General features: G+C 32.8%; 1 protein-coding gene across 4 annotated transcripts in view; it reads left to right on the forward strand.

Annotated features, from left to right (window-relative positions):
• The window catches only part of Ascc3 (activating signal cointegrator 1 complex subunit 3), a 320,418-nt gene that overhangs the window by 214,584 nt on the left and 82,015 nt on the right, over positions 1–23,819 (forward strand). For 3 of the 4 annotated variants that reach the window (XR_002388709.2, XM_004862476.4, XM_004862477.4), the window contains 4 exons: positions 13,243–13,380; positions 13,469–13,589; positions 14,697–14,829; positions 19,055–19,180. Coding sequence is in view for 3 of the 4 variants with exons in the window: in XM_004862476.4 (XP_004862533.1) it covers positions 13,243–13,380; positions 13,469–13,589; positions 14,697–14,829; positions 19,055–19,180 (518 nt within the window). In the remaining variant the exon portion in view is untranslated. The remainder of the gene's footprint in view (positions 1–13,242; positions 13,381–13,468; positions 13,590–14,696; positions 14,830–19,054; positions 19,181–23,819) is intronic. The other variant, XM_021242706.2, reaches the window with a different exon arrangement.

The following is a 23,819-nucleotide window of genomic DNA, read 5'->3' on the forward strand; positions in this document are numbered from 1 at the left end:
ACACCATTAACAGCATTTTCTACAATGCTGTTTATCCATATAAAACTTCAGAAATTCTTGATACCTGCCCTACATTAGTGCTCTTGACAAGCACCCTACTTTCTGGCTAATCCAGCAACAGGCAAAGTAAGAGTCATCAACTTGTATCTTCTCTACTTTACAGATCATAACAGTGAAATAATCCAGTTTATGATCAGCAGCTTCAGTTGTAAAGTTCTTATGTATCATATAGGCATACAGTCTTCTTGTGCTTTTTTCTTTCCCAAAATATCCATAAAAGTAAGTCTTCTCAAATAAATAAAGAGATGAATATGGAAATATTACAACTGACACCACAAAATTCAAAATATCATTAGAGATTATTATGAACAACTATGCCAATGAATTTGATAATCTAGAAGAAATGGACAAAGTCCTATACACATATACTTTACTAAGATAAAACCATTAAGAAATGAAAAACCTGAATAAACTATTGAAAAGCTCAGGACTAGATGGCTTCACTGCTGAATTCTATCAAATATTTAAAGAAGAACTAATGTGAACTGTTCTCACATTATTCCCAAAAAATAGAAAAGAATTCTTCCAAACAGATATTTCACAAAAGAAATCACATGAGAAAATGCTCAACATCACTAATCATCAAAGATATGCAAATCAAAACCACAATGAAATGTAATCTCACCCCAATGAGAATGGCAAATATAAAAAAAAACTATAAATATAACAAGTCCTGAGAGGATTATAAAGAAAAGGGAAACCTAACACACTGTTAATGGGAAGTAAATTACTACAACTAGTAGGGAAAAACAGTAGGGAAATTCCTCACAAAATTAAAAATAGAACTACCATATGATCTGTATATGTATATGAAATAAAATCAGTATGTTGAAGAGACACCTACAGTCCCATGTTCATTGCAGCATTATTCACAATAACAAGGAAATAGACAACCCAAGTGACTCAACCGAGGACTGGATGAAGACACTGAGTGGAATCCTGTCGTTTGTGACAGTGTGAATAGAACTGGAAATTTTTGTAAGTCAGCCACAGAAAGATAAGTAGTACATAATCTCACTTAGATGGAATCTAAAATACTTGATGTCACAGAAATTGAGAGTAGAATGTTGATTGCCAGAGGCAAGAGAAGGGATAGGGAATGGTTGTTCATTGGTACCTTGTAATAATTACATAGGCGGAAGCAGTTCTGCAGTGCTTTTACACAGGATAGTGACTGTAGATAAAATATTTATGTACAATGTATTTCAAAACCCAGAAGAAAGCATTTTGAGAGTTTTCACCACAACGAAATGGAAAATGTTTGAAAAGATAAGTGTGTTTAGCTTATTTTAAATATTACTGTGCATACATGTATTGAACATTACATGGTACCTCATTAATGTACAACTTATGTTTTTGTGTATCAATTAAAATTTTTAAAAATAATGTAAGACAAAAATGAAGTGAGTGATTTTATATATACTCTAAAGAATGAATGAATAAATAGGAGTTCTCTAACTGAAATCAATAGGCAACCTGTACTAGAATTCATATTTATTTACTTAACATACATTTATTATTATCTTCAGCTCACTACTGTATTAGCCAACTGACCCAGTTCTCAAGGAATTTAACAATTTTTAAATGTAATTTTATATTTTATTTATATATGTGTATATATGATTATTCAAGTAAAATAATAGCGAATCATGAAAACATTATGAATGAAACCAATACAAATAAAATAGGAGAATGGAAATTAAATACAATGATCAAGGAAAACTTCTTTAAGGAGATGATGAAAAATGAGAAGCAAGGGATGGACTTGAACTAGGTATACCAAGAAAGTAGGTAACAGCTTCCAGGCTAGGGGAGCAGCATGTTAAAGGAACTGAGAACTCTGTTCAGCTGTATTGGAAAAGGCTAGCAAGATAGGTAGAAGCCATTTTTTTGCAAGTTATTTTGCCCTTGGTTAAGGAGCTTGAGTTTTATTCCAAAGCAGTCATTTACATGATTTTTTAGCAGATGTTCTTTGACATCATTCTGTGTATCTGGTTAAGTTCCCACCCTTGTGGAATTGACATTCTAATGGAAGTGATAGATAACAAGCACAAAGGACAAATTGTTGTGATTCTTATGGAAAAAAGGTAATGGAAATAGGAAGTTCTGATGAATGTTATATATTAACAAAGGTAGGAAGGCCTTGCTGAGGAGGTATCCTCTGACCGAATACTGAAGGAAACATGGAAGCAAAAATATCTAAGGGAGTATTCAGTGACATTAAAAGATTTTAAGCGAGGCAAGTTTGGTAATCTAATTTGTATTGTGAGATCATTTCGTTACATAGTGGAAAATAGATTAACATGTGGACTTAATTAATGATGGTGGTGACATGGGAGCCAGATAGGTTGGTGGTAGACTTTTCTGATAGATGAGGAGTAGAACCTGAGAAAAGAAGGGAAACTGGAATGTCTTCTCTGTTAATAACTCAAACATCTAGGTCAGTGGTGGCAAACCTACAGCAGGCCTGCTACAGTGGGCTGTTTGTTATCATTGAAAGCTATAAAAGGTTTGCCCTCACTAATGTAGGTAAATAATGATGCTCTTTATTGAAATGGGGAAGTGTAAGAATGAAAGGATGGTGTGGGGACAGATTTGAACTTTATAGGCTATATTTTGGACATGTGACTTGTATACTCAAGACTTTCAAGTGGATATTTCATAGCAGTTAAATGGAAAAAGTTGTGCAAACCCACAGAGGAGGTGAGATGAAGGGAGGGCACCCTTTGAACCCCTAGACCCTCATGCAGAGAGTAAAATGAAAAACAGGGCCTCAAGGCATTCTCTTTTTTTGGTACCAGGGATCAAACTCAGGACCTTGGACTTGCCAGGCAGGCGGTAGAACCACTGAGCTAAATCCCCAGCCCAGGGCATTCTCATTTTGAGGTAGAAAACTCAGAGCTGGCAAGAGGGCTATGAGAAAGTGATGCAAGTGTGGCAAATCACTATGGAAGAAGAGAATTCCATTCAGGAAAGAGTTTATCAAATATTAATGGAACTTGAATGGAGTGGGACCAGAGAAACATCCATGATATTTAACACTTGCAGTGCCTGCATGAATTTGGTAAGCAGAACTAGTGACACCTAAACAGAACCACCTTTGGACATAAATAAGAGTGAGAGACAGTAATGAAAGCAAACACACAGCTCTTCTAGAAGCTTGTTATCTAATACTAAACTTTAGCACCCAGCAAGTATGGTCTATCAGCTTCCACCAGGTATTCCACAGTTTAGCTCCACATGCAAGGTGAATCATGCTAGGTTCTGGATGGCTGCCAGCCAACACTAAAAGATGAAAGAGAAGAGGGAGGATCTTTTCATCTGAGGGAGTTTACTGGTTAAAAGCTCAGAACACTGCTGATATTTCATCTCTCACACCTTAAATGAAACTGCATCTGTAGCAAGAAAGCACAATGTGGGCCAAAGATTAGACTTTATTCTTTAGTATAGCTCACATCCTCCCCCTCAACTCTTCTGTGTGTCCTGCCAATTAGCAGTAAGGCTGTCCTTTCTTCACATTCTTAAATAAGGTCTAGGTAGCCAAAATAAGAATACAACAAAGAGAACTAGCTATTCATTTTTGACATTACAAGGGGAAAATAAATTAGAATTCTGCAAGGCTTTTGCCATAAAGAACCTAGAACAAGATTTTAAATTGTGCTTTAAAGTCTACACCACCAGCAGATAGGTGGGACAGAAACTGGAAAGGGAACAACTTTCTGATTTGAGCAAGACAGATAAGGAATCAAGGTAGAGGAAATATGAAAGCCAGGAGTATGAGAGATAAAATCCTTGGAACAACACTGTAGTTAAACGTTATTAATTCAGATTAACTGGCTCAAAGGCTTTCTGAATGACAGAGAACATTATTATTGAAAAAATGGAATTTGTAAGTACAATTTTACACACTGCTTCAAAGTAAATTATGTAAAATGTGTAGTGCAGTTGAGCACGTCGATGAAAAGTAAGATGGGTAGTATTTTCATGTATTCAATGCAGAAGACTTTTTACATGCTTGAAAAGTTTATCATTTTAAGCTATACATAATTCATCCAATTTCATTACAAGCAAAATCTCAGTAAATTTACAAAATGAACAACAAAATGATTTTACTCAAAATCGTAAGTTTGGATTTGGTAGGATTTCTATTAATAACATTAGATTATAGTTTTGTTTCTTTTGCCTTTTCATTCAGTGGATAGATAGATATTGATCTCTTCTTATAGGTGAATAATACCAGACTTTTATGATCAATTTAGAAATTATTGAAAATTGACAATTAAGTTAAATTTAATACAAGGTAGCAACATCATTTTCAATTCAAAGAATCTGCTTGTTATCAAACTAAAGTAGATTTAGCTCACAATACAAATCTTCCACCCTAAGCACTTTCTGGTTTTATCAGGATTCAGACCTCTTAATAGATTAGAAAACTATTAGGCTAAGAATATTAAGTGTCAAACCGACATTATCTTCAGATTTTCTGAGCATAACACATCTGAACTCAGTTGAGCTTCATACAATATTTGTATGATTGAGAGCAGCTATTTAAGATCCTTGACCTACCACCAGATAGGAGGCTGTTCTATTTTATTTTCCCTTAGTTTGTATCATGCATGTGCTTAATGAAGAAAGAAGCAAAGCACTGATTATGTGCAAAAATAATTAATATACACACAGAGTACTTTATAGTTCTTTAAATTATCATTTATTTCTTTAAATTATCACATATAATCATGAGTTCTTGAAGGATAGTTCTGTTAAATTCCAGTTTAACAGATGCAGAAACTAAAGCCAAAGGATTAGGTGATTTTCTCAAAATAGCCCAAAGCAAGTGGTAGCTTGGGAACTCAGAACCAGAATAGCTAACTCAGAGCCTGTGTCCTTTTACTTTACTGTACAGTAACTGGGATCATTGATAACATAGTGGCTAGAGAAGATGTAAAAGTCAGGGTGGGGTGGTCAGAATTTGATGAAAATGCATTAAAGAAAAATCAATGGCTAAATGTCAAACAGGAACAACCAACATGAGCTGTGCCATTCTCAATCATGAGAAAATTGAAAGAAGTAATATTTTCTTTAGAAAAGAATTTTAGATATGCTTTATTTTTAGACAGTGCGCAAATAATAAAGAATAAATAAATTCACAAATCATCTACATGGACTTCTGATACATTACCCATTATTTCAAATCCTATGTTTTCTACCTATAGTCTAAACAGTTCACCCTAAACCTGGCAAATAATATCATTACTTTACCAAATAGTTATTTGAGGGGTTCTCCCCCCTGCCTTCATGTAATATTTAAAGGGTGGCATTATGATTGGGAGTATGCACTGGAACCAGGTTTCTTGGGTTTATACAAATTACCTGTGTGACCTTGGCAGGCTTTTTTTTTTTTGGTACGGGGGGATCGAACTTGGGTCCTTGCGCTGGCGCAGCAGGCAGCAAAACCACTGAGCTAAATCCCCAGCCCAGCAGGCTTTTTATTTAACACTTGAGCTTCATATCTTTATCTGTAAAACAAATAACCCCATCCTCACAAGAATGTTATGAGCATTAAATGTGTTAAAACATTTAAGATCCTGAAACATAAACATTTAATAAATATTAACTCTCACAAGTTGTGTAAGAGTATTTAAAAAGTATCAGATTATGAGCATTTTGAGTTAAAGTTGCTTAATTGATAAAGTATGAAAACTTTCCAAAAGTCTGAAAACTTCTGAAACTGAAATACTTCTAGTCTCCAGCATTTCAGATAAGGGATACTTAGATGAAGGATGCTCATATATTGCAGTTATGGTACAAAGATATTAAATAGCTTGTAAACAGGTTCTTTTCACTGAAAGCTATATGATAAATTAAATTTGATCTTATATTTGTACCCTATTGCTCATGATCTTTCACAAATTTATGTTAAAGTATTTATAATTATACTACTTTAGAAAATTAACTATAATACTTCTTTTCACATCACTTTATATCCATTTTAAAATCTTTCATTATATGAAAATGCACCCAAGCATGTTTTGGAATCTAAACACTTCCAAAACAGAAATATGTATAAAAGTTATATTCAAAAATAAATGTGAAATGTTTACTCTGGGATTTTCTGCCAGCTGCATACTGAATTAAATTAGAAGCATGAGAAAAAAACTGTTTAATAGCTTGCCCTTTGGCCCATTTTTAATATTGCCATTTTAAAAAATAGCCAAACTGAAATCCAGACATTGAAAATGTATTTGTAATGCATAGCAAAGATTTATCTGTTGTTTAGTTATATATTTAATTACATCTTATTTGTATACTTAATTCACATTTATTTTATATATAAAGTGGTATTTTGGATTAAACCCAGAGCCTCACACATGCTAGGCAAGTGATTTATCATTTAGCTACATCCCTAGCCTAATTTATATTTATATTAAATTAACTTTATTTCTTGAATCCTATTCTGTTAGTAAATTAATATAATGTTCTAAAGTGTTTATTTCATTGTTATTCTTTCCCTTCATTCCATGGGGTTTATCATACAGAATTGTATTATAAGAAATTCATATTTGATAATCATAAAGAAATGTTTATAATTTCATCTAACATCTGTACCAGATGTGACATATTTAATTATTTTTATTTGAAAAAAGTCTTTGTAACCTCTACAATTCATGTATATAGTGAATCCTTTATTGAGCATTTTAAACAATTGATAAGCATTATTCAGTGGCATATGGTCTGAGTCTGACATGCTTTGAAAAAGAGTACAGAATTCTGATAATGAGGATTCTGTGAAAATGGGAAAACCAGCACAACAGATATGCTTTGAAAAAGTATGGGTTTTACCATCTTGAAACAATATATCACACTCAAAGGGACAGAATTGGGCTGCACAATCTGTTAGCTCATTCTTGTCCAATCTGGTCTCCTCCTTTCTTTTGGAGCCAGCATTGTCATCAACTTACTGAATTATATTCTGACTGGAATGTATTTCAGGCACAGAGTAATGTATCTGCTTAAATGGAATCCTATCTTTTTACAAAAGCTTTTTTCATATAATAAATTTAAAATATAAAAAAATTCTATTAAGTTAAAGTAAATGGTTCAACAGTTTACATATGTGCCTCCTCCCTTACCACCCTGAAAAAAAAAGACCACTCCTTCGAAGAACATAGATCTGTTTTTCTTTTATGTACACTCTTGAATAGTTCTTTTGCTTTCATATTCAAGTAGTCATACATATTTCAAAGGCTGTTTTTTTTGGGGGGGGGCAGATACCTAAATGTTACAACAAATATTTATTGAAAACAAATGAACTGTGGAATTAAAGTGAAGTGTTTCCATTATTGTGATTATTTTTAATTAACTTTTAAGTTTTCAGCAGCCCTTAGGAATTAAGCCTCACTAGCCTAAGGCATCCATTTGATTCAATAAATCAGTATGTCTCCTATCCATCTAGAATGGTACCAGCTAGTCTTAGAAAATTTATATGTTAACTCAGATATTGTTTAATGGGGCTTAAATTTCCTATTGAATCAAAGTTGAGAAAATCTACATCATAGTATTCAAAGTCACTCATACTTTTAATTTGAAACATACTGAATTGTATAAATGAATTGATTGTTATATTAGAACTCTATATAAAAAATTAAATGATAATTATTTTGAAGTGATTAGTACAATACCAGAAATATAAATTTGCAACAGATATCTACTACCATGCTTTAAGCTTTCATTACCTGAAAATTTTTGCTTGCATTATGATATTTTGATCATTAACACATTTATGACTTAATCAAAAATTATTTGTGTAAGGTATCTTAATAGTATTTTTATGTTTAACAATTAAATAACAACTGTACATATTTTATGTTCAGAAACTTCAGATTCATCCACAGAAACCATGTTACAAATGAAGTTTTTATCGTGATTGTCCTTATGAGGATTTTAAGCCTTTGCCGGTTCAAAGAGACAGGTGGTTCTTACTGCATCGACTTATGTGAGAGTGATGAGGAGAGTGAGAAACAGCCAGCCTTCCCTGGTGCAAAAGACAGGATGTCGGTGGTTTACCAGTCCTCCTGACATAGGATTCTTTCGCTTTAATATAACAATTGATATATTATGTTTTAGGTATGGTTGACATTGCCATGAGAGACCATAAATTACATAAATTATATATACTTAACTTGAGTTATGAAAATGAAAGTAATTTTCAAACAGGAGCATCAAAGAATTAGTTTCCAAGAGTTTAAATTAGAGATATTTTATGTGGTGAACTGTTTAGGAAAAAAAAAAGTAATAAGCTGTCACTTGAGAATAGCTAACATAATTTATGAGATGAGACAAGCACTTTTTTCTATAGTATGCATTTGTAGACAGCTTACATATCCTGTACTAATTTTAAGGAAAGTAGATTTATGTTTAATACATTTGCATATTCCTCATAAAGTAAATAATGCAGGAATATCAGGTGACCATACTATATTATGAAACAAAATGAACTTACACATTTCACTTAATAAAAGTTGTTAAGTAACATTACTGATGTGTATATCATTAATGTATTACCTGGTCTGTGCAGTGCTTTTTTCTATTCGTGTATGTTTGCAATACGTAATAGTTACTTTTTTTTGGAGAATTGGTACATGTAGTTAGCATATCTTAATCATTTTCAAACTCTTTACTCTCCTCCCTATCTTCCCTCCCCTATGCAGTGCTTTTTATACACTAACCATTAGTATTAAGCCAAACTTCATCTCCCTAATTTATTGATTATTAGTGTAAAACAACTTTCCCCCATATTAAAAAAAATTAAAAGCTCAGAAGTTTTTTGATTGTTGAAAAGAAAAACTAATAAGAATGCAAACATTTGGAGTGTTTCATTATGTACATAATTTGATCCCTTTTTTTTTCTTAACTATACTGCAACAGCCAGATAAATTTTCTTTAGTTGGAGATTTTTAAAGCTATTCATTGCTTTATGCACAACCAGAAGAGTAAATGTATTGCAGATATACTTATACATAGTAGAGGCGGTAAACAGAAGGAAAAAAAAGGACAAGTGAGAGCTGAAGACAGTGTTAGTTTTTCAGACTTTTATCTCCAGTATACAAAAATAGAGCATGTACCTACCTATTTCCAAGTGTTTCCTTCACTGCTGAGTACTGTAAGAATGTGACGATAGAGCTATAAAGATAAATGACATATGTCATCCTTTTTAATTCTTATCTATTTTCACATCACTTCCTCTCCACATTGCTTCCATCATGGAGTTGCCCATAAAGAACTTTCTGTGCCGCATTGTATAGCATTCCCTGCTTTAGGAACAAGTCATGATCTGTCATTGAACAAATCTATTTAGTAGTTCTTTGTAAGGAGTTTAGTAAGAAAATAAGATTTGCTGCTTGTTGCCATCAAATTTGTGTTGCATTAGTATTTGTGTTGCATAAGTATTTACCATGTAGAATGTAAAGTGATAGAATATTCAGAGGATATTTGTAAAGTGTTACTTTCAAAAACCATCTAGACGTGACAGTTTAGTGAGCTAAACTGAGGATGGAAAGGAAATCTATTTTCAAATGCAAAAACTGGAATTGTAAACATTTTGAGTATAATAATGTTAATATTTATAAGTGGAGAAAGTAACTAGCCAGTGTTTCTAGTAGAATTGGTTAATTATTAAGAAAACTAAACTTTGGTTTTCACCATAATTTCTGTATAAAAATTAATTACAAGTATATTTAAATTATAAAAAAATGAAATTAGAGTGGACCCTTGAGTTATGACCAGCCTCACATGAACAACTTGAGTTACAACTGGAATTTTAGTTTTAACTTTTGACCAAAGGCTTGAGTTACGACCCGAATGCTGGCCACTTGTGCAGATGTAAACAAAGACTGGATCCCAAGAAAGCATATGTTGCATATGTGTCAGTCTGAGCCCAGGTGCACATGTTTGTGGATGTGATTTCACTCAGTACTTTATATAATTGCTATGATTACTGTTATCAAAATGGCCCCAAAAAAGTTGGAAAAGAAGGAAGGGAAATTAAAGAAAGCAATCACAATCGAAAAGAAGGAAATTTTGGAGAAATATGAGAATGGCATTTGTGTGACTGATCTTGCTGATATGTATGGCATGTCACAATCCACCATCTTAACGATCTTACAGAGAGATTTGTATAAGGAAACGAGTGTTGCTAAAGGTATTATTCCAGTTTTTAAGTCATAATCAACAGTGTTAGATGAGGTAGTATGGATAAATAAAAGGCAGATAGATGGCAGGCTCCAGCCCATGTGAATCTATAATTTGTGAAAAAGCTAGGGCTATAAATGCAGATCTCATAAAGGATAATATATCAAGGAATGATAATGGTGAAACATTTCATGCCAGTAAGGGGTGTTTTCACAATTTTAAAGTGAGAACTGGGGTTAATAGCATAACTAGGCATGGTGAAGCAGCCAGTCCTGATGAAAGGGCTGCTGAAAATTACATACACCACTTCGAAACGATGACACAGAGAAATGGCTTTTGCTCTCATCAAGTTTTCACCTGTGATGAAACTGGCCTTTTCTGGAAGAAGATGACCAGGAGAACATCTGTTACCCAGGAAAAGAAGAAAATGGCAGACCACAAGCCTATGACGGATAGGCTAATCTTATTGCTATGTACCAAGTGTGACCTCAAGATAAAGCCTCTCTTGGTTTATCACTCTGAGACCTCTAGAGTGTTCATGACATAAAGTCATGAAGAATAGCATGTAGGTCATATGAAGATCTAACACAAAAGCCTGGATAATAAGAGTACTTTTTCTTGAGTGGATCATGGAGGCTTTCTGTCCCACGGTTAAGAAATACCTAGAGGACAAAGGTTTACCACTCTAGGCTCTCCTCGCATTGGATAATGCTCCTGCTCACCCATGAGATTTGGAAGAATTGGCTGAAGAATTCCCATGGCTCTCAGTTGAGTTCCTCCCACCTAATACAACACCTCTATTGCACCCTATGGACTGGCAGATTATAGCTAACTTTAAGAAGCTATACATTAAGGAACTGTTCATGAAGTGCTTCCAGATGGTCTTGGATACAGATTTGACCCTTAAAGAGTTGTGGAAGAAATATTACAACATCCTTTCCTGGGTAGGGTTAATTGAGAGATCCTGGGCCAATGTCTCTAAGGACACTGAGATAAGCCTAGAAGAAAGTGTGGCCTAAAATTATACAGGAGAGAGACTTTGAAGGCTGTATAGAGAAGCCTGAGCCTTCAATTGACAGAGTAGTTGATTGTCACTGTAGCAGAATCCATAGGCTTGCCAGTAGACAGTGGTGACGTTGAGGAACTGGTAGAAGAACATGCAGAGGAATTGTCCACAGAGGAGCTTCAGCAACTTCTGGCTGAGCAACAGAAAATGGCAACTGAGGAGCTTTCTGAAGGTGGCAGAGTATCAACAATCAGTGCAGTAAAGTTCTTCTGAAATAAAGGAAATCATTAAAAAATAAACAGAGCTCCAAATATTTGTAGAGAAAAACCTAATCATTGCAGTCATTTGCTTAATTATAGTGTCATGTCATACTACAGAACAGTGTTAGAGACAAGACAGAAACAGACAACCTTAGATCAGTTTTTGGTTCTGAAAAGGGTGAGACCTAGTGGGCCAGAAGCAGGGCCTACTGAGCTACAGACTCTCCCAAGGAGAGAAAAGACACCAGAGAGCCAGATTCCTGATGTTCTTATGGAAAGAGACTCTTTCCAAACAATAACCACCTTCCCTTTCATCCTCCCTTCCACATTTGAGATGTCGACTTAAATGGGGAGTATGGTATGAAATTGTTGTTTCTGGTAAACTAGGTACATTTTATAACTTTTTAGTGAATACACTAGAAAAATTATTGGTATTTCTGATAAATTATGTGCATTATACAACCCTTTTTATTATGAAAAAGTTAGTTAAAGGGTGCTTTGGGAGGTTCAGAATGCATTATGGGTATTTCCATTATTTCTTATGGGAAAAATAGTCTTTTCTTACTACCAACTTGAGTTACAACCAGCCCTTGAGAATGAATTGGGTTCATAAGTCAAGAGTTCACTGTATAACAAAGTTGAAGAAATAGTAGGTGAATATTATGACATGTTTTTGAGGGAAAATTTCTAAGCAATAGAACATAAGGGACACACTTAAAACTTCAGAGCTATGAAGTTTTTAAAAGGATAAATAAAATGCAGTATAAAATACTGGGTAAAAGTATATATTGCACATTATGGACAAAGGGTTAATACCTTCATTTTATATATATGTAAAGAGCTACCACAAGCCAGTAAGAAATAAAAAAGCTATCACATTCACTTACAAAGTCAAAAAATAATTTACAAAAGAAAAGAGCCAGTAAATATGAAAAGTGTTTACCTGCATTATTGCTCAAAGGAATGAAGATAAGCAAAAATACACCAGTTGATTTTTTAATGTTTTTGAGGGTACAGTAACATGGTGACTCTATTCATAGTTGTGTGGGTTCCTGGAAAATAATTTTTGCATAAGTGTGTCATTAATACATGCACATCCTTTTACCTATCTCTAAATTTACATATACGGCCAATAGCTTCTACTATTACAGGGCTTTAGGGAAGATTATACATATATATGTCAGATTACTATTTTTGTTTCTGATTTGCAACAAAAGCATTTAAAGCTCAGAGAGATTATCTGACTTGCTAAGTCACTAAGTTCTGTAAGAAAGCATTCCTTGGAACAATTTCTCTTGTTTGGGATTATGGCCAGTTCTTTTTTCTTTATTTTTGTCTTTATTTTCTAAATTTTTAATGCAGCCAAAAAGATAAAAATCTAAAAGACTTTTTATAATGATAAAGGAACAGAGAGACTGAAACATTTTAGGGAGTATTATATCCATTTTAATAGTTTTTAGTCAAAAAGAGAATATTCCAGGTACACATTTTTTCTTTAATGATGGAAAAATAAGATAAATAACATTTAAATTTCAGTTTATTTAGAATATGTGTTCTTACCATGTAGATATTCTTTTCATTTAACTTAGGCTTAATCATAACTGTAGATAGCCCCATTATTTATGTCCATATAATGTTGTGAAAAGCAAAAAAATTAATCAAATGCAATCAACATGAAAATTTCAAAGTGAATACACCTACATCTTGCAATTGTGTTTTTATTTGCAGATGGAGAACATCATTGGAACAGTAAAAGATTCCAACCTGAAACTGACACTTGCTTTTGGAATAGGAATGCACCATGCTGGGCTGCATGAGAGGGACCGAAAAACGGTAGAGGAACTATTCGTGCACTGCAAAGTTCAGGTACCTTTTTTCTTCTTCATAGACTTATTTAACCGCAACTTAAAAGTTACATTTTACACAGACATAAGTTTTTTTTTTAATTTTTTAGGTTCTTATTGCTACAAGCACATTAGCCTGGGGTGTGAACTTTCCAGCTCACTTAGTAATTATTAAGGGAACAGAATATTATGATGGAAAAACAAGACGTTATGTGGATTTTCCCATTACAGGTAATTTTTTAAATTTGGAAATACACAGTAAGCTGCTGTTTTAGTCTTAATAATTTAAATTTGTATGAATTAACTTTTTGAGAATTGGTCACATTTAAACATAATGAGGAAATTGAATTTTTTTCAGTGCAAATATTATGCAAAATATTGAGCTATTTTATTTACTTTAACTTACTAACTTACTTGTTAATAAACCTAAAAAACATAAATGATGGTTTCAAATTCATAAATAAGACACTAGTAGCTATTAATGACCACTAAAGTAGCTATTGTTTATTAGTGACTAATAACTATTAGCGACAATAAATTTTGATCAAGCATTACAGTATTTCATTTTAAATGTGTTCTAATAAAAATGGTACATCCATGGAACTCCAGAGTCTAAGTGCTTGTTACTACAATTAATATATGAGCTTTGTATAAAGATATTTTAAATATCAATAAAACCATGAAGAAGGAAATATACCCAGTGTTCAGAAGAGGGACATACACCCAGTATATATTCCTACCCAATGAATACATGTAAAAGCTAAATCTTTTTTTGTGTGTGTGGTAACAGATATCAAACTCAGGACCTTGCACTTGTGAAGCAGGCACGGCACCACTGAGCTAAATCCCCGGTCCAAACCTAAATCATTTTTAAATCATTGTTTTCTTCAGAGATTCCTGCATTATAGAAGGAAGAGATTTTATCCCGTAGTAGAAACAAGGCCTAAGTAGACCCATTGTTCATGGAGAAAAAGATAATTAAATGACTGCTAAAGAAATTTCCCTTTGTATGTTTTCTTTTTATTTAATTAAAATGGTAATATTTATTAAATAGCATTTTAAATTATTTAACTGGAGGAAACTTCATTGTTCTTTTATGAATAGTGTGAGATATACGTTTGGATACTCAATTTTACATCATAATGATTTGCTTAATTATACATTTTCTGAGTAAATCATATTAGGGTACTTAAGAGTAACCAATGCAGATAGCATATGTGCTCTTAAAATACTGTTTCCTTTGTGACTTTGCTGTTGTAGAAACAGGCCCAGATCCATAATTATATTTTGTGCTGTGTACCACAAAATTGCAGGCTACCTCTATTCTCTATTTTATAGATGTGCTCCAGATGATGGGGCGGGCTGGGAGGCCTCAGTTTGATGACCAAGGCAAAGCTGTAATTCTGGTTCATGATATAAAAAAAGACTTTTACAAAAAATTTCTTTATGAACCTTTCCCAGTGGAATCAAGGTAAAGTTTAAGTTAATATAAATTAATTTATTTTTAGCAAGTTGTTATTCTGGTTATATTTTAGATAAAAATCAAAAACTCATAGCATGAAAAAATTATTTACTATGAAATGATTTTTGTAAGACAATATTCCTTTATAATTTTTGTTTATAAAAAATGATATTTTAAAACATAGTACATTTTAGTACTAAAAATGTAGTAGCAATGTAGTACAGTGTCCAGTCACACTGGCACTGGAGCCAGATGACCTGTATTGAAATGTGAGCTCTGCCTCTTACTTGCTTGATGTGGAGCAAGTTATTTAACTCCTCAGTACAGTACCTTAGTGCACCAATCTGCAAAATGCAATGCCCAGCAATGCCAGTTATCTCCTAGTGTGGGTCATTGTCCAAATAAATACTGCTTAAACGGTGTCTATTACTTGGTAAGCACTTAGTAAAGTATTAGTTTGATAAGCGTTTTTGTAGTATAGTAAATAAATGCCTAACATGGAAAGATAGATTGCTAGTTTATTTCTGAATTAACCCGTGCTTCTTTGTGGTGCCAGTAAAACAACTTCCCAAATTTTCTCTACTGAAAATAACCTTTCCTTCCTCAGATTTGTATCTTTTCACTTAAAATGCTTACTGGTTTCTACCTTTTATCATAGTTCTTTCTATATATTGTGTCTTCTTTACTATATTCTGTCTGCATTGAGAAAAAACATTTCTGATGTATACTATAAATTGTTATTCGGCTTCTTATCCTAAGGGTAAATAATTTTGATTATCTTTAATCTGGATGATAGAAAAAATTAAATGTTGTGGAGTTTATGACTATAAATTTATATACTTGAAAAAGAATGAAAAATCAGTTCTCCAAGTATCTCAAGAATTTGAAAAAATTTAGCAAACTGAACACATAACAAGTAGAAAATAGCCAGACATGGTGCCAGATGCCTGTAATGCCAGCACTTGGGAGGCTGAGATAGGAGGATCACAACAAGTTTGAGGCCATCCTACCCTACATAGTGCGTTCAAGGCAAGTCTGAACTACATAGTGAGCTCCTGTCTCAAGAAACAGAGAGAGAGAGAGAGAGAGAGAGAGAAAGGATAAAATAGAATTAATGGATTTTAAAGTAAGCATACATTTAAGAAAATTAATAATGCCACAAGATGATTCTTGGAAAAAGATGAAGAAAACTGACAGATGTTTAAGTGTGAATATCCGGAATGAAAAAATAACTGTGGCTTTCATAGAATAATGGTATATTATGCACAACTTTTAAAATTTTGATCAAATGGTAAGATTTCTTTTAAAAATGTTACTAGGCAGAGGTAGTGGCACACACTTGTAATCCTACCTATTGCAGCAGCTAAAGCAGGAGGAGTGCAAGTTTGAGGCCAACCTGGTTAACTTAGACCTAGTCTTAAAATAAAATTTAAAAACCTGACAGCGTAGCTCACTGGAATAGTGCCCCTGAGTTTAATCTGCAGTACAAAAACAAAGAGGGATAAGTTATTAAAACCAAGTCAAGGGGCCAGGGATTTAGCTCAGTGGTTTTGTCGCCTGCTACGCAAGTGCAAGAACCCAAGTTCAATCACCAGTACCCAAAAAAAAAATAAAATAAAAAAAAAAAATTACTCTTATCTATCAGAGCAATTGCATCTGAAATTTATTCACAAGGAAATTTTCTGACCCATATGCTTGTCTAGTGAATTCTTCATAACATTTGAAGAATAAATAACATCATTAATTTTTTTCATACTGAGTATTGAACTGAGGGCCTTCACAGTGAGCTGTATCCTCAGCTTTTTCTTTTTTCTTTTTCTTTTCTCTTTTCATTTCTCTTTTCTTATTTACTTAAAGACAGGGTCTCACTATCACCAAGTTTGCCCACGCTGGACTTGAACCTGTGATTCTCCTGCCTCAGCCTTGCAGATAACAGCCTTAAATGCACCTCTTCCTAGTAAGAGAAAGAATAGGAAAGACAGAAAGACCAGCTTGTTTTATGGGACAAAAATAACTTGGATGCCAATACCTAATAAGAAATTTATAAAAAAGAAATGTAACAAACCTTTGTCTTACAAAGATAGGTGTAGAAAGTTGAAATAAAACAGTAGTAGATAGAATCCAGTAGTGTATAAAAGTATATTTACAACCAAATACAATTTATTCCTTAAAGGCAAAGATTATCTGAAAATAAACATTCTTCATAATGTAATTCACATTAACATAAATATGAGAAAAATCATATGATCATCTCATCAATGTAAAAAGAAAAAAAGCATTTGACAAAATTCCATACCTTTAAAACTCTTAGCAAACAGGAATATAATTGAATCTCCTTAATCTGGTAGAGTATCTGTCTACACAAAAACAACTAAGAACATCATAATTCATGATGAAACATTGAAAGCTTTCCCTTGAGAAAGAAAATGATGCAAAGGTGTTGATTTCACCGCTTCCAGTAAGTAGGTCTTGTACTAGAGTCCCAATCCTCTGTAGTAGGCTAAGAAAAAAAAAATAGTTAATTCCTTTTAACAGGCTAATGATTAGAAAATTGTATGAGGAAGACCTTTAGGGGCACTGGCAATGCTTGATGCTCGTGTTGGCTACACAACTGTATATAATTTATGTAGTTTTCTCTGGATCTACTTCAGTAAAAAGTTAACTAAAATTTCTTAACTCTGTTCCTTGATCTGACCATTATTAATATTTTCTTTTTGAAGTATTCTATGGTTTTTTCATTCCTCAATTAATTTGCGTTTAGACATTTTTCTCTTAAGTATAATGTTGCAGTAAAGCTTTTTGTTTTTCTAACCTCACATGTAAATGCTTCTTGAGCAGGTCATAATGAAAAAATAAAATTGCTGGTTCATAGGGTTTGTTCAAATAAATATTTCCAAATTGCTCTCCAAATTAAGTGTATCCTGTTGTACTCTGCACTGGTAAACTGAGAGTAGTGTTGCAACCTTGTTTCATATTCAACTTATTCTGATCATTTTCTCCTGTCTTGAAAAAACTTTTAATACATGCATGTTATCCCATGTATTATAATTTCTCTAGCCTTTTCTTTTGTTAGATATTGCTTCCTTTTTTGTATTTTACATAAGAACTAAAATTAACATTTTTATGTCAGTCTTTCAATACATCTGATCATCTTTGTGTAATCCAAAACACCTAATACAATAGTTTCTTTATGTCCATGCACTTAATAGTCACTGAATAAATGAAGGAAATATCTTCGCTCACTCCTTTGTCCTATTGTAGCTTTCGTGCCAAATCTTATCTATCTCGTACTTATTCCATTACTTTATGAATATATTATTTCTTATTCTCCAAGGCATCTCTTATGTTGCTTGCTCCTACCCTGTTTCTTGGCTGTTTGTTTTTCTGAAAGTTGCATTCTGGTTAGCCTATGTTTATTTTCCATCTAGCAACTAATTTCCCTAAAATTATTGATAATAGTAAGTACTGTCTATTGAGTACCTACAGTATAATAGATACTAGTAATTACTTTCAAAAAATTATTACTACATAGCTTATTCTGACAAATATTGTTATTATAGTATTTTTATGAGATTCCTTCTGACTGACCTTTTTTTTATTCACGTTCAAATGAAAATATACTTTAAACAACACAAATTTATACATACTATTTCATGTAAGTTTGAAATACTATGTGTTTTATAGCTTCATGGTGAAAGAACACTGAAACTGAAATGAATTATTCACAAATCATACAGTTTTACATCATACAATATCACATAGAAAGATAAATTATATAAAACATCTGTTTTGTATCCTTTTTCTTTTCTTTTTTTGTTTGGTTTTTGAGACAGGATCTTGCTTTTTGTACCTCAGGTTGGCCTTGAACTTGCTGCAGTTCTACCTTAGCCTCCCAGGTGCTAGGATTCCAGGTGTGCACCCACACCTGGCTTATTTTGTATCTATGTTAGGTTTTGATCGCTGTGAGAAAATACCTTAGAATACCAGCTTTAAAGAGATAGATTTATTTTTGCTCACAGTTTCAGAATTTTCAGTTCGTGATCAGCTTGTTCCATCATTTCTCAGAAGCCCATCAGATGGCAACCAAGCATTCAACACAACGAGCCTTTTGGGGAACATTTTGGATCCTAACTATAACAGTATCTTAGAACATGAAATCTATATCTTGACTATGTGAGGTAAATTTAAGTATGTTTTGTTTAATGCTTACTCCCATGCCTTATTCACTATGTAGTTTATTAGGAGTGCTTTCTGACCACTTAAATGCAGAGATTGCCGGTGGCACAATAACATCTAAACAAGATGCAATGGATTATATAACCTGGACTTATTTTTTCCGACGTCTTATCATGAACCCCAGGTAAGTACAGGGCTTTTTTGAAGGATAATTATTTTTCTTTGTTTTTTGAAAAGAAGATATATTTGAAAGTAATAAAATACAAATTAAAGTATATACACAAAGGTCAGAACACTAGACATTCTAGGTTTGTGAATTGCCAAGAGAATCAAATAATATCTCTGGTATGATCACAGTGTATTATATTAGGAAAAAATTAGTCATATACCTTTGGTTCTTTTTTTGATTACCTCTAGATAGTCTGAGGAGTTTGCTGTGTATTTGGGAGAAAACACCTGAAGAAAAAAATGTACTAAACCACAAAGTAGTGACTGACTTAGGTACAGTTCAGAAAAGTGAGTCTTGTGAAGTTATGGGGGAAGAAATTATGATGCATTTGTAAGGTTTAATCAGAACCTTGCAAGAGAAAATAAAGTTGCAGTATGGTAGATTATCTTTTACTCTTGGCAGTAACTAGATAGAATGGGAACCATCTCAAGGTTTTAAAGCAGAGGATGATAGGATCTATTCGTGTCGTAAGTCAGGTCAACTGTAATTCTAAACATTACCCATGATTTACCTATTATAAGACAGAAGTTCTGAGATTCATTTTTTTAAAATAGAGCTAAACATGCTTTACAAGTAAATATTAAATCAAATCAAAATGATACAGAGAAGTTGAAAATTAAGCATGTAAAGGAGGGCAATAACAAAAAGCAGCTACAGAATAAACATCAAGGTAAATGAAATTCAAAGCAAAAAATTAGAAAAGGTAAAAAAGAATGGTTTCTATCGGTAACAAGTACAATCACTAAGAAGTTTTAGCAGTTTACAAATAACTATAAACAGCATCGAAATAGATAAGGCAAAAATGATGACAATCTAATTAAAATTATATTCCAGCTAAATTACAGTTGTAATGAGAGACTTTTAGCACATCTCTCAAAAAAAATCAGTGTGTCAAGATCAGTATAAGAGATGAATAACAGAAGCCTTGAATTGCATGTATTCTTTTTTAAATTTTGGAATATTTGCATATGCATACAGGGGTAGCTAAGGAATGGGATCCAAGTCTAAACACAAATTCATTTATCTTTCATATATACCTCATACACATAGATCAATGAATATTTTATGCACTGTGTCACATGAAGTCAGGTGTGGAATTTTCCTCTTGTAACATTAGGTTGTTGAAAATTTTTCAGATTTTGGTGCAGTTCTGATACTGCTTTTCAAATTAGGTGTGCTCACCCTGTAAAACCAAAAATAAACAATAAAAAGAGTGGCAAATTAAATCTGTTTGTGGTTTTAAAACTTTTACTCTAGTGAAAAATGATATCCAAACAAAAGATCCTATAGAACATACAGTGTTATACTGTATTAGTGTTACATTGCAAAAAAACAAGGAAATCAAACCAAAGCACAATTCCAAGGAATATTTATATCTTTTATAGACCTTTAAAAATAATGAATGCTCAAAATAAAATAATTAAATATTCATCTCAAGAAATAGATGGAGAATAATAGCAAAACATAAATATGGGAAATAAATCTGTAAACATAAAATTTGAAATTTAAGGGCCAGAGATTTAGCTCAGTGGTTCCACCGCCTGCCTCACAAGCACGAGGACCCGAGTTCAATCCCCAGTAACCCCCCCCAAAAAAAATTGAAATTGAAAAAATGGGAAACCAAATAATATTTATTGTTCACTCTTTTTGAGATGCTGTTTCAAAAACTTAACTTGTTTAGTTCTGTTGTGATTTCCCTCTAAAGCAGGGGAGATTGAGCAACTTGCCCACACTAGTGCCGCTTGGGACTAGCAGAGGCAACAGTGGGATTCGACCACATTCACTGTCTTTGGACTGATTTTCAGGTCCAGAATAAAAATATGCATACACCTTGTCCACTTCTGTTTTCTTTGCTGTACTGAAAAGTGTGTTTTTCATGGAACCCGTGCCATACTAATTCTGAATATATGACAGTTGTGTTCATTTGATGCCACTACCCCCAAAAAACCAAACTGTCAGTTTTAGTATGTATAATTTTTCAGAAAATGGAATTTTTCGTAAATTAATTTTAATATTTTACATTGATTGATAAGTAATAATTGTCTGGATTCATGTGGTAATGTGTGAGACCTGTATTACATATATACATTTTGAAATAAATGTATCAGTCTAATATATTTACTGCTGCAAATACATATTTCCTTGTAACTTTAAAATTCATTTTCTTTAGTAATTTAAAGTCATATAGTACATTATTATAAACTGTAATGACTTTGCTGTGCAGCTGATCACCAGAACTTATTCTTCCTGTCTAACTGAAACTTTTTACCCAGTATTTCCCCTTTTTCTACTTAACCTGCTTGCTTAGTAAGCAATATTCTGTTCTCAAATTCTGTAAGTTCATTTGCTTTAGATTCCCCATATAAGTTCGACCATACAATATTTGCCTCTTACTATCTGGCTGATTTCTCTCAGCATAATACCCTCTGTATTCATCCATGTTGTTGCAAATGCAGATTCTTTATTAAGGCTGAGCTATATTCCATTATGTGTTCATATACCACATTTTATCCATTCATCAATTGATGGTAATTGGATTGTTTCTCCATCTTGGCTATTACAAATAATGTTACAATGAATTTGGGAACACAGATATTTCTTCAACATACTGATTTCAATTCTATATACGACTTGTAGTAGAATTGCTAGATCATATGGTAATTCTATTTTTAGTTTTGTGAGGAACATCCATATTGTTTTTCAAAAAGGCTATACTAATGTACACTTTCATCAACTGTGCACATATTCCTTTTTCTTTACATCCTAGTAACTGGCTCTTGATTATATTTATGTTGTTGTTGCTGTATGTGTTAAAATCACCTTTCCCCAAAAGCAGAAGCAAACAAAGATACAAGAGTTAAGGAAAGTGGGAAATTTTTCCTGCTTATTTTCAGATCTAGTAAAAATTTTAGGAAAGCCAAAATCATTGTTTTAAATGAAGAGTTTATATAATATGCAGTTTTATTTTTTCTTAGTATTTCCTAACATCTAGGACCATAAATTGAGATTTGATTTCTCTAGGGTGGGAGAGTACCATATACAAGCTGGCCTGCTTAGATGTATGTGTAACAAAGAGACAGATTTATTTAACTATAGGAAAGAAAGACTGCATTCAAAATATAGTTATATAGGGATACATGCAAAATTCTCTAACCACCTTCAGTTAGTCATACTGTTGTACAGCTCCATCACACCACACCAACAGTAAAACTATGACAAAGATTTCACCCATCGTTCTTAGGTTGCTAACTGTATGTATGTTTATATTCTCTGTGTGTATGTATATGTTGCATACATTTGAATACATATCCATCCATATAAGGATATATAATTATATATAAATATATGTACACACATACATATATACATTTGCTTGTTCAAATGTATGTATATAAACACATGCTGGTGCTTTCATAAAATATATTCCAATTTGAGTTCTGGATTTAATTAGTATTTTCAGTTTTACCCTGTTTTCCCCCTGAGAAAGCTTTTAAATATTTCTAGGGTAAAATTGTGTGATAGTTTCAGCTATCCCTGCAACCACTTTCAATATTTGTGTCATTATTACTGCTGCATAATCTGAACATAAAAAAACATGGTGCTGTAACAAATGACTTCCCAGTACTGACAGTTATAGCAGCAGCATTTCAGTAGTGATGAAAAATTTCCCAGCAAGATATCTAGCCAGGTTTACATAAACCAAACCCGGAAATGACTGCCACTATTCACATTAAATTTAAACTGTTTGGTGTAACTTTATCTATGTTTTACATTACTATAAAATCTCATTTCCAACTGGTGAAATTTCATCTGTATTAAGGTAGGAAAAAGATAACTTGAGGTTTCATGAGTACTATTCTTGTTAATCCTTTTTCAAGATTATTTAAAGATAATTTTTTAAAGTTAATTCAGTTTTTGATTGTTTAAATTTTATGAACTTTGTAAATTTTTATGATAGGGAGAGGTTTATTATGACTTTTTCCCAATGGACTGCTAATAGAAGTTAGAATGTCTAGCCCATGTGCTAGATGCTGTCAGTATCAAACTGCCTTTGACTTTCAATCCTCTCTGGGGACTAGTAATTGTTGTGTTCAAACAGCCTGTAATTGTGATCCCGCTGGCTTGCTCAGTACGCTTCTGGCTATTAGAATCATTAAACAACTCAGCACCTGTTAACAGCATTGTAAATATTCAACCCTGCTTGTGTGCAGGTTGAGTCCAATATAGAGAAATCTTACAGAGCTCAGTCTCATAAATTAGAGCTCTGACAAGTCAATTATTGTGAAACTGGGTTTCTCTGTGAAATAAATGAAATAGCATGCTGACAAAAAGGTAGGCTATCTGTTTATAGCAAAGAAAAGATAATGAATTGGTGATTCGATGCATTGAGCCTGAAACTACATTGTATCCTTTATCTGTGACTAAACAGTTTATGTAAGATTTCTGTTTAAATAACCAGTAAATTATATATTTTGTACTGTGGAAAGTGCAACATGAAAACAAACCTTTTTATTTAGCTTTTGCATGCTTTTTTTAAGTTAGTAAAATGATTATTAAAATAATAGTAGGTGAATAATAGTAGATACAAATTCTT

The sequence above is a fragment of the Heterocephalus glaber genome, unplaced genomic scaffold, assembly GCF_053883595.1.
Source record: "Heterocephalus glaber isolate CG9 unplaced genomic scaffold, H.glaber_assembly_v1.0 deba00001523, whole genome shotgun sequence".
NCBI lineage: Eukaryota > Metazoa > Chordata > Mammalia > Rodentia > Bathyergidae > Heterocephalus > Heterocephalus glaber.